A 12,668-nucleotide genomic window follows, 5' to 3' on the forward strand; every position below is an offset into this window, starting at 1 on the left:
TTTTCCAATCCTTTGGGACTTTCTCTGATTCCAGTGATTTTTGAAAGATCATAACTAACGCCTCCACTATTTCTTCAGCTATCTCCTTTAGAACTAGGATGTAGCCCATCTGGGCCCGGAGATTTATCAATTTTCAGACCTTTTAGTTTCTCTAGCACTTTCTCCTTTGTGATGGCAACCATATTCAACTCTGCCCCCTGACTTTCCTGAATTGTTGGGATATTACTCATGTCTTCTACTGTGAAGACTGACGCAAAGTACTTATTAAGTTCCTCAGCTATTTCCTTGTCTCCCATCACTAGATTACCAGCGTCATTTTGGAGCGGCCCAATGTCTACTTTTGCCTCCCGTTTGTTTTTAATGTATTTAAAGAAACTTTTACTATCATTCCTAATGTTACTGGCTAGCCTACCTTCATATTTGATCCTCTCCTTCCTTATTTCTCTCTTTGTTATCCTCTGTTTGTTTTTGTAGCCTTCCCAATCTTCTGACTTCCCACTACTCTTTGCCACATTATAGGCTCTCTCTTTTGCCTTGATGCATTCCCTGACTTCCTTTGTCAGCCATGGCTGCCTAATCCTCCCTCTGATAACCTTTCTTTTCTTTGGGATTAACCTCTGCACTGTGTCCTCAATTACTCCCAGAAACTCCTGCCATTGCTGTTCTACTGTCTTTCCCACTAGACTCTGCTTCCAGTCAATTTTCGTCAGTTCCTCCCTCATGCGCCTGTAATTACCTTTATTTAACTGTAAAACCTTTACATCTGATTCTACCTTCCTTCTTTCAAATTGCAGACTGAATTCTACCATATTATGATCACTGCTTCCTAAGTGTTCCCTTACTTTAAGATCTTTTATCAATTCTTGCTCATTACATAAGTCCAGAATAGCCTGTTCCCTCGTGGGCTCCATCACAAGCTGTTCCAAAAAGCCATCCTGTAAACATTCAATGAATTCCCTTTCTTTGGATCCACTGGCAACATTATTTACCCAGTCCACCTGCATATTGAAGTCCCCCATGATCACTGTGACCTTGCCTTTCTGACATGCCCTTTCTATTTTGTGGTGCATTTTGTGCCCCTGGTCCTGACCACTGTCAGGAGGCCTGTACATAACTCCCATTATGGTTTTTTTGCCTTTGTGGTTCCTCAACTCTACCCACACAGACTCCACATCGTCTGACCCTATGTCGTTTAGTGCTATTGATTTAATTTCATTTCTAATTAACAAGGCAACCCCGCCCCCTCTACCCACCTCTCTGTCTTTTCGATAGGTTGTAAATCCCTGGATGTTTAACTGCCAGTCCTGAACCCCCTGCAACCACGTCTCTGTGATGCCTACCACATCATACCTGCCAGTCACAATCTGGGCCACAAGCTCATCTACCTTGTTCCGTACACTGCGGGCATTTAAATATAGCACCTTTAATTCCCTATTGACTGTCCCTTTTTGTTTTCTTAGTGTGGTGGACCTTGGTTTACTGAGCCTTTCCATACACTGTGTCATATTTTGTGAGATGGGGACTATCGTAACCTCTCCTGAGCTCTGTCTTTTCGTGATTTTTTGTAATCCTAAGCAGCTACGCTTCCCACTGATTCCTTCACCTCTTGGTTCCCTGACTTTCCCTTCCCCCCCAATCTCTAGTTTAAAGTCCTATTGAACACCCTATTTACTCTTTTCGCCAGAACACTGGTCCCAGCAGTTCAGGTGGAGACCATCCCAACGGTATAGGTCCCCCCTGTCCCAAAACTGATGCCAGTGTCCCATGAAAAGGAACCCCTCTTTCCCACACCACTCTTTCAGCCACGTGTTAACTTCCCTTATTCTTGCCTCCCTTTCTTTGCTTGATCACTGCTGTCGTGCACCTGAAATTCCCTTGACTTGGCATCAGATTCAAATTAAATGCATGCCACTGAGATGCTGGATTATTGTGGGAGCCTTGCTTCATGCTGAGCAATGCACTCAATTGCTTCACAGCTGACCACAAATTTACAGCTAAAAAAAGGTCCATTTTAATACGGATTCAATTACAGATAAAATGGACTTCTTACGAAACTAGTTACAGATCAACATTAACAGATTGTCAGTTCCTATTGTCTGGAGTGCAATTGCTCTGTAGACGGAGTTAAATACTTGAAGAGAAGAACATAGTTTTGTTCTGAGTCTGAGAATGGTTAATAGTGACACTGGATGCCCTGGACGGAAAGTGCTTTATTTTCCAACACTAATAATGCTTTCTTTCGCAATAACACAATTCACAAAAAAAAGAAAAGGCAAAAATAGAAGACACAACATTTGTTGTATTATTGTTATTCTGCCACAAGATGTCACTAATATAATTAGCAAATGATGTATTATGTGTAGAAAGCTTGCTAAAGACATCTACAGATAGTTCATCATTACTGCATCAATTTTTAATCTCTTTAGCTTGTTAAATTCAATATTGGACACCCAACCTTTTTATTGGACTCCTGAAAAAAGGAGAGTCTGAATTCCCTTCCTAGTTATAAAATGCTTCCTCTAATAATACCTGCACTTCAAGCATCTGCTCATTACGATAAATTTTCCGTACCCTCTCTCTCTCCCTCAGCAGCCACATCGCCCGTTTCACAATTTTAAAAGGCACAAGTGAACTTCGTTGTCGGGAATTCACCTCAGTGGAGGCAGAGAATCGTGGAGGCTCCAGAGAATATCGGGTCAGGCCGCTAATGATATGCAGCGGCCATGATTTTGGTGTAGAAACTGGTTCTCCGCCCAATCGTGTTTCGGGTGTCGACCAACGGAGTATTCAGCGCTTTGTATTTCATATTTTTGCAGTAATGTTTTTAAAAGCCTGTGCTACCTTGTGCTTCCGTGCTGGAGAAGGTAGTAGTTAAAAGTTAGTGTTTCCTTTCACTGTTAAGAACTGTTTGACTGGAATTCTCCGCTCCTTTGGGGGCTAGGCCGGCGCCAGAGTAGTTGGCGCCACGCCGACTGGCGCAAAAACCGGCGCCAGCGGCCTTTGACACCCGCCGCCCGGCACCGGGGCTGGCCGAAAGGCCTTCGCCGGTTCGTGCATGCGCCGGTGCGTCAGCTACTGCTGACGTCACCACCGGCGCATGCGCGCTGGGGGATTCTCTTCCGCCTCCGCCATGGTGGAGGCCGTGGTGGAAGAAAAAGAGTGCCCCCACGGCACTGGCCCGCCCCCCCGATCGTTGGGCCCCGATCGCGGGCCTGGCCACTGTGGGGGCACCCCCCGGGGTCCGATCGCCCTGCCCCCCCCCCAGGACCCCGGTGGCTCGCTCGTGCCGCCAATCCCGCTGCCACCCGCAACCACGGCGGCGGGAGAGGCCTCCCAGCGGCGGGACTTCGGCCCATCATGGGCCGGAGAATCGCCACAGGGGGCTCGCCGATTGGCGGGGCGTGATTCCCGCCCCCCCAATTCCCGGGTGGCGGAGAATTTCTGCCACGGCGGGGGCAGGATTTTAGCCGGCCCCGGGCGATTCTCCGACCCTGCAGGGGGGGTCGGAGAATTTCGCCCACTGTTAATGTTCTATGCTGTTAATGTGTTTAATCCTGTGTTAAGAATAAAGTTTGCTTTAATATAAAAGATACCTGTTGGTCAGCGGAATCACTTCTGGAGAGAAGTATCCTTTCCTCACAGTTTTAAAAAGTGTTTGGGGTTCTTGCCCAGTATTCCAACAAATGTTGGGGTCTGCTATGGATCTCAATGATGCCAATGGTCTATGTACCTGGAACCCCCAAGTCTCTTCAGACCTAGGTGCTTTCATTATCGCAGAAGGGTCAGCAATTAGCAAAACATTTAATATTGTGATTACATGGAAATGAAGCGCTGCTCTAATAAATTTAACGTGCATTTTCATTTGATGTCTCCAGGTGGCACTTCACTGAGCTCAGGTCACTCGCCAGTGAAGAAGGTGGTGAATTTCAGGTACAGTCTATGAGGGTCTTTAAACTTCAAGTTGTGGAGCTGCAGGCACTGGACTGGGGTGGGCACTGTAAGAAGTATCACAACACCAGGTTAAAGTCCAACAGTTATTTGAACCCACAAGCTTTCGGAGTGCTGCTCATTCATCAGGTGCCCAAACTTCAAATTGTCCAACCTCAATAATGACCCACTTCTTACAGCTGATTTATCACTTCCCTCCAGCAAATAGTTTGCAGAAAATCCTTATCAGTATTGAGATTTTTTGACTTTCAGGTAAGTTTATTTTCTAAAGCAATACTTTTCTTTTTAATGCAGAATTAATGCAATAATCAACAGTCAGACCAGATTTCATCCAGTGTTTGTATCAACAGTTGCAAAAGAGCTTCACATGTTCACTTGCACCTTTAATCAGTTATTGAAACAAAAAATTCTGTTCATTTATTCATCTTACCTTTTAAGTTCACTACTGGTCACTTTGCCCATTTCATAAGGCCAGTTGCTTCCATTTTGCTTCTTAATTTGGACCACCAACAGACCTTCATATAACACCATTTCATCAGGTGCAAAAATCAGAGGGATGTCCAATTTCTCTTTCGGGGCAAGTAATACACCTATTCAATTGAACAACAGGTATAGTATTAATGTGCAGTGTTAGAAAATCTTAAGTTTCAGAAACCGGAGATAAATCACCTTTAGTAATTGCAAAAATTTGACAAATCTAATTTTACGCATTAGGTACTCTAAATGGCTTGGTAGAACAAGGTGACAACTGATAAAGAAAGATGACAACTCATGTAGGCAGATCAGTTCATATTCAATTGATGTTAGTGATAATGATAGATATGAGACAATTAAGACACACTATTCAATTTAGGAAGCTATGCAAGTAATAAATTGCAAATCCTTCTGATACAAATTGGAGAGAGGTATTGCACAAAGGCACAAAATTGTAAATCTGCCCGACACATCAGCAATGATGTGAAATAGTTCAATATCCTTTTTATGTGTCGGTGCATTTTGTGGTAGACAGCAAGTAAAAGAGCAGCTTGAAATAAGCAGCTGCAGTAAGAACTATTCCAAGTGATTACCCTTCATTTCCAGAATCATGTTGTCCCATGGAAAACACAGGATAAAAAGTTATCAAGGATGAATGTGTCAAAGTCAAGTATTTACATAATCTGCTTTCCATTGCACAAAATCCACCTCAATTCATTTACATTTGCTAGTTTGGGCTTTTGATTGCCCCTTGCCCTAAACAAATAATCCACTATAGTGCTGAGGTTAAACAAAATAGGAAAGTGTTTGTTCTAACTTGTAAATTAAACAATAGCATTCCAGAAGATCCATTTGACATACTTAAGAGCAAGTTAATTTAGTACAATTTATATCCCACCAGACTGAGCACTGCTCATTAAATTTCTCTCTCAATAGCAATGAAAATGTATTGCGTTGGGATTGATATTATATCTGATCCAAACATATTTCTTATTGTAACTGATTACAAACCAGAAGCATAATTCACACATTGGTTCTGTTATTTTTGTTAGTAAACACCTTCATTGTAAGTTTCCTTCGTTTTATTTAAGTTTCCACCTTTCTCAGATACAGTTGCCGAGAAATTCAGAACTTGCTAGTCTGAGGAGATCATGGGGATTACAAGGTTTGGAAGGGGGTTCATGATTCTCATAGGTGCAGCTGGATGTCTTGGAAGACTTTTCAGGTCTCAGTTGTCTGGTGTCTCTTGGGGAATTGTGGGTCTTGAGGTGGCCATCGCTGGCCTCAGTGGGGGTTATGTTGATGGCATAGGGAAGAGCAATCAATAGCCTTTGGGTGGACTGAGGGGGTGTGCAGCACGGAGTTCAAATCCCTTGGGAAGGGATGCTGCAGATTAGGGGGTGTGGAGATTGGGACTGGAGGGAGATATGCATCTGTGGAATTTGGTTTGGAGTCAGGGACTTTGTGAGGGAGGAAATTTGAAGGTTGTGGAACAATCAGGATTGTGGTTTACAGGACAGCACCGTGGTGCAGTGGTTAGAACTGCTGCCTCACGGAGCTAAGGTCCCAGGTTCGATCCTGGCTCTGGGTCACTGTCCATGTGGAGTTGGCACATTCTCCCTGTGTTTGCGTTGGTTTCGTCCACACAACCCAAAAGATGTGCAGGGTAGGTGGATTGACCATACTAAATTACCCCTTAATTGGAAAAAATGAATTGAATGAAATGAAAACCGCTTATTGTCACAAATAGGCTTCAAATGAAGTTACTGTGAAAAGCCCCTAGGCGCCTGTTCGGAGAGGCTGGGAACTCTGTGTGGTTTACAGATAAGTAAGATACATTTTTTCTACATACGATCTATAAGGTTAGATTCCCCAAATGCAGCCTGCAAAAGTCCTGACTATTTTGGAGAAAACCAATGTTGAACCAGGACTGCAAGCATATATTAAGCCCCTTGTTAGCAGTTTCCCTTCTTCGGGCCGGGATAAAGGGTCCCTCTTATGTGTTAATGCACAATTTGGGAATCATAAAATTTGAACAACATATAAAGCAAGCTGTTTCACACTGTTACGATGCAGTGGCAACACATGATATTTTCCACTAATAGCGTGCTTTTGTTTATCCAAAAGATGTTCTGTTTACCATATAATTGAGCAATGTTGTGTGAAAATTTCACTGCCATTGTAATGCAGTGTACACAGGCCTACAACTACACATCAAAGCAAACAACATATTCCTCTAGCTGTTTGTAATAGACAAGAGTACAGATTGTACTTACCTTTGAAAAACCCTATATTAAATGTCTACTGTTAGATATGATTCTATGATTGGGTAGCACTTGCTGAACAATCTGGAGTGTGCTAATAGCTACACAAACAATCAATTTAAGACAATCAGTCAAGCTTTTATTGTGCCTCATTTACGTTTGCTAAAAGTTATTTACATTCATATGCGAAGACTTATTCTGTGCAAACAAAATAAATATGTTGAAGCCACGCACTTTACTGAATTACCCAGCAGTATGGGGAGTTTATAGTTCCCCAATGTTTTTTCCATGGCAGATGGAGTTAATCAGAATCCTCTTGCAAACCAATCGGCACCCCTTTTCCTCCTGTGGTACAAACTGTGTGTTCACTTGAAATTTGACATTCGTTCATTTGTCCTGATATATGCAAGATGAAAACTTTTGACGGCATGTCTCTTTTCAGCAATATAAATCTATTTTGCAAATACATCGCGCTAAAGTCATAGACAATGTAATTGAAAACACTGAAATGCTTATTTTATTTGAAGATCAAGGAACATGACCTAACCCATCTAAATGAGTTTAAGGACGTGATTCAACAAAGTCCCATAGCGGGCACGTTTCGCCGCGTATTTCCTAGTGCCCGCAGTGCTGAGAAATACATGGCTATACAACGCCACTCGCATTAAATAAGGGGCCTCAATGGGGAAGGCACAGCCGAGGTCGCATGTAGCCCCATTTTCTACACTGAGGAGCTCTGCTCGCTGGAACACCTCAGTGTAGCGAGAGATTGGGAAATGGCATTCCGATCTCTAAAACCCCCAACCCGGCTCCTGACACACCCCCCCCCCCCCCCCCCCCCCCAGTCCCAACGCACTATGGGAGGATCCCCAGTCTCTCCCCAACACCCATGCAGGGCACCTCTGACCCGATCACGAGAATGCGAAAAATGGTAGCTTACCACCTTGGCAATACCAATCTGGCAGTGTTCCTGCCAGCCAGCAGTGTCACCTGGCACCTTGGGAGTGCCAGGCTGGCACCCTGGTGGCATTTACAGGGTGCCAGGCTGGCAGTGCCAGGATGCCAGATCACCACTCTGTTCAAATGGTGCCTCCAATCTCCTGGGAGACCCCCACGAGTGCCATCCATTTGGTCCTGGTTTGTGGAGACCATTGCTGAACGGGGCTCTCCGGGGTCTCCGAGGTGAAGGAGATAGATCCCAATGGCTCGGATACCTCTGGAAACTGCTTATTAAAATGAGACTAGTTGTCTCGCTCTAATATGAAATGAAATGTAAATCGCTTATTGTCACGAGTAGGCTTCAATGAAGTTACTGTGAAAAGCCCCTAGTCGCCACATTCCGGCGCCTATCCGGGGAGGCTGGTACGTATTCGATGCTGTGGTATGAAGAGGCAAAAGTTCTGCTCCTTTTTCATCAAACCAGTTTTATTTGTTCCAACTGACTCTGCACAGAACTCTGCACAGAACTCTGCACAGAACTCTGCACAGAACTCTGCACAGAACTCTGCACAGAACTCTGCACAGAACTCTGCACAGAACTCTGCACAGAACTCTGCACAGAACTCTGCACAGAACTCTGCACAGAACTCTGCACAGAACTCTGCACAGAACTCTGCACAGAACTCTGCACAGAACTCTGCACAGAACTCTGCACAGAACTCTGCACAGAACTCTGCACAGAACTCTGCACAGAACTCTGCACATCACCTGATGCAGAGGCCACCTGAAGTCCCTTTACATATCAGTGTCAATCATTGAACACTTAACATAAATGAGACAATCATTGAACACTTAACATAAATGAGACAACTAATTGCAATGTCTCTTAACCCATTACTTAACATAATATGCAGATTTGCTAAAAAGTGATTCAGCCCACAATGGGCTGGATTTACATCGCAATGTCTCGTGAGAATGCGTTAGATCTCACGAGGCGCCGCGAGCCGGGTAGATCCTGGGAGCGGGGTCTCCTGGCTTTTACCGGCCATACTGCATTGCGGTGAGCTGCTTTTCGGGCGCAGCATGGCCGTTGGATCGTTCCCATAAACATCTTTCTCCCAAGAGTAAATGAACATCTTTCCCAGAGTAAATTAAATATCATATTCAAACCTCTTGCTTTTGTTCACATCAAAAGAAAAAATAGTAAATACAAATGTTTAACTGAATAAATAGTTTAATTTATAAAAGCGAGAAAAGCTGAAAGTAATCCATGTTTCTTTGTCCTCTATTATGCGTTATTTTCAAATAAAGACTTGATTAATAAAAATGCCGTTAAACAGCAGTTATTGGTATCGCGTTTGAAAGGTACAAACAGGAAGCTTAGGGTTTTATTGTTAATAACATTATTTTGCTCATCTCCAAGAAAATAAACTAACTCAGGCTGGTGCACAATTTCGTACTTGTCTAAACAATGGGTTTATCCCTGCACCTGAACAAATAGGTCCGAGGCTCACCTGACAGTAAGATCATTTAAGTTACACCAGCAAACTGTGAACATTTCACAGGTGTTCCCAACTAGCCTCTGAGCAAAGAGGAATCAACAGCTTCCTTTATATAGTGCTTTTAAGGTAATAAAGTGCTGAATTCTCCACTTCCTGCCGCAAGCAAGAATTGCGATCGCGCGAAGAATAGCACGCAAGAGAAAAATCGTGATTTGCACCAGGCGCAGATTCCAATGCCATGTCCCGGTCCCCACTGGCGGCGTCAGTGACATATGTGCCATGCGCCTGCCAGCTCATGCAAAACCGTAATTTGCATGGATTTAAATCTCATTAGCATGTTGGATATGTCATGCTCCACCCCTCCGCGATGCTACACCCCTCTCAGGTGGAAGTCATGCGGGTGCCAATTGGTGCAAGTAATTAAAAGAGAGCCCTTAAAAGAGAGTAATTTAAAAAACTCTTGAGCCTGCTTGGGTGGCGGGGGGGGGGGGGGGGGGGGGGGAGCGGGGGGGGGGGGGAGCGGGGGGGGAGCGGGGGGGGAGCGGGGGGGGGGGGGGGGGGGGGGGCTGGCTGCCTGGGCTGGGGAAAGTAGCAGGGAACGAATTGGTCTCCAGTATGGACTCGAGGTATCGAGGTATCCCCTCGGGATCAGCGTGCCCTGGTTCTGACCACCATTGCTGGAGAATGTGATTTAAACACACCCTTCTGGTGCTACTTACAGGCTCCCACTGCTGACTGCTCACTGTGTCCTGTTAAGAGTCCAGGCTGGCAATGCCATTTTGCCCATGCCAGGAATCAGTGCCCTGCCCTTGTGAGGTGGGGTGTGGGAGACTCGAGGACCCCCAACAGGTAAGTTGGGAGGGTGTCCGGGGGTCCTGTTGGGGGATCGAGAAATCAGGGTGCCATTTAAAAATGGCGCCCCAATCTCTTCCTGCACTGACGAACAATGCAAACTAATTTTCCTGAGGGAGCCTTTCATTGTACATTACTTTTAAAGATATATTTATACAACACAGCCAATATCCACAATATATTTAAACTAAGAAGGAGTTATAGAAGAGAGCAGGAAGGTTGTATTTAGTGGCTGTTATCAAATAAAATTATTGAAATATTTTTGATATAAAGTGGCTTAACAGAAAACACAATGCAAACTATGGACAGCTCCATAACGGATGAAAGTTAAAGAGGGAGATGGCAGCTGTTCAGGTTTTCTGCCTTGTTTGACAGAGCATGGATTTCCAGTTTCACAAAAAGCAAGAAAAAAAGACAAGATGAGCTCCCTGAGATTCAGCTGGCATCAGATTCTTCAGTATGACCGTGAAGGAAAATCTCAGGAAATGGGATCATTTGTGGATGTAAATGCACATCTTAAAAAAAAACCTTTCCAGCAATGCTCCCAGCTGTTGCCATAGTGTATCTACTAAATTGCAGAAAGCAATGGTTTTATTTGAAAGATTATGTTGGTCTACTTTCCTGGAAAAAGGGAGAGAAAATGAGGAAAAGAGTCAAACAAAATGAGAAATATAATAGAGACGATGGAAAGTATTTGAGCAATACATAGAGAATAATGAAGTGAAGGAAGACAAATAATGAGAGGGGGGGAGGAAGGCAGAAGAATTGTCTCACTTTCACCCCCAAAACCACTCTCTCTTTGTCCTCCATCCCCCTCCCACCAACTTACCTGAGGGTCACTGCCATCAACGTAGACCAATTATTTCTGCTTGGCTTACCCCATGGAATGAATTTCTTCCTGTCTTAACTTTTTCTCCCCTCTTCCGATTTACATCTGTAACTCTTCCAATGCCCTCAACCATTTTAAGTGTTTCTCGTCTCATGACCCTAATGGTTTCGTTTTCAGCAGTTCTATCTCCAGTTCTATCCTACACAAGGGTGATCAGAGAGTTCTCTGTTTCATTCTTGGCCCCAGGCCCAATCAGATTCCATTTACAAAAAAACAGAAACTTTTGGATGAACTTGCTCTCATATTGAACAGCTTTCCTTTTGACCCCTCTCGTTTCCTCCATATAACAGCCATTTCTATGGGAACCTAGCTGTAACAAACAAAAGCAAAATAATGTGGAGGCTGCAAATCTGAAATAAAAACAGAAAATGCTGGAAATGTTCAGCAGATCTGGCAGCATCTGTCCTAGCTTTGTCTGCCTTTCTTTGGGACACGTGGAACATTCTTTGTTCCAGTCCTACTCAAATTCCCTCCCTCACCTCTTCTCCCAATACATTAAAATGATTGCATTGCAGCTGTTTCCAGCTCTCACCTCAACTTAAAGATCTTATCAAATTTGCTTCTTTCCTTCCCGTTTAAATTTCTGGGGGTAGGTATCGACCAATATCCACAATAAGTGCACTAACTCTCTGGGCTTTCTTGATAACTGAGCCTCGTCTTTCGAATAGGCATTTTATATATTTCCAGATTTAAAATTGTGTTCAATAATTTCAGATGTTAGTCTCAAGTTCCAGTTTTTCAGATTTATGCTATTAGTCATGTTTCTGCCATTCCTATTTACACATCATCAATCTACCTACTGTTGTGTTTGGCCCTTTGTACTTTACGAAGGAATCCACCAAACAATTCGACTTGTCCAAACCAGAATCTTTTATTGAGTCTCATGAGGTAGGATAGCAATCTGATACAGAGCACAGTATCATGGAGTCTGCTAACTTGCACCTAGCACTGACCATTCACATATCTTATTACCCTCTCAATCTTCTTCTCATGATGGCAGGACGTGACACCCCATATATCGGAGTTACAGGTCACATGATCTTAGTCTGGAGACCGCATGGTGTGTCTGTACCACCACCTGCTGGTTGGAGGCCGCACATCATCCTCTATGATATAGCCTATGGGCATATCACCACACCTACCACTCAAAACTAACAATGTTCTGGCAAAGGTTAACATACAGGCTTGAGAAATAAACGAGCAGATTCTTTCAAGATGACTATGAAATCAGAAGAATGAGATTTGCAATCTGTTACTGGGGTCAGGAGTTGGGCACGGATGGCTTCACCAAGCATAGATTTCATAGAATGTACAGTGCAGGAGGGCATTCGGCCTATCACGTCTACACTGCCCATGGAAGAACACCCTATCTAAGCCCACACCTTCACCCTATCCACGGAACCCAGCAACCGCATCTAACCTTTGGACATTACAGGGCAATTTAGTGTGACCAATCCACCTAACTCGCACATCTTTGGACTGTGGGAGGAAACTGAAGCACCCGGAGTAAACCTACACAGGCACGGGGAAAATGCGCAAACTCCATACAGTCACCCAAGGCCAGAATTGAACCTGGGTCCTTGGGGCTGTGAAGCAGCAGTGCTAACCACGGTGCCATGGTGCTGTCCTCGTAATGTTTGATGTAACTGACTGTTTAAAATAGAGGCTAGTTATAAGTATTTATGTTCTTTTGTTTTGTGAAGTAAAAATTTTGGTTTTAATGGGAACCTTGTGGTTTCATTTTTGTCAGTACATACCTGGGTTTTTGGATTTCAAATGAGAACTATACCAGGCTCAGCC

The 12,668-nt window shown here is 44.0% G+C and overlaps 1 protein-coding gene across 3 annotated transcripts in view; it reads right to left on the bottom strand.

Moving 5' to 3' along the window:
- LOC119969087 (cilia- and flagella-associated protein 47-like) overlaps nucleotides 1-12,668 on the bottom strand; it is an 868,530-nt gene that overhangs the window by 114,533 nt on the left and 741,329 nt on the right. For all 3 annotated transcript variants that reach the window (XM_038802287.1, XM_038802288.1, XM_038802285.1), the window contains exon 59: nucleotides 4,379-4,538. In XM_038802287.1, the coding sequence (XP_038658215.1) occupies nucleotides 4,379-4,538 (160 nt within the window). The remainder of the gene's footprint in view (nucleotides 1-4,378; nucleotides 4,539-12,668) is intronic.

The sequence above is a fragment of the Scyliorhinus canicula genome, chromosome 7 (assembly GCF_902713615.1).
Source record: "Scyliorhinus canicula chromosome 7, sScyCan1.1, whole genome shotgun sequence".
NCBI lineage: Eukaryota > Metazoa > Chordata > Chondrichthyes > Carcharhiniformes > Scyliorhinidae > Scyliorhinus > Scyliorhinus canicula.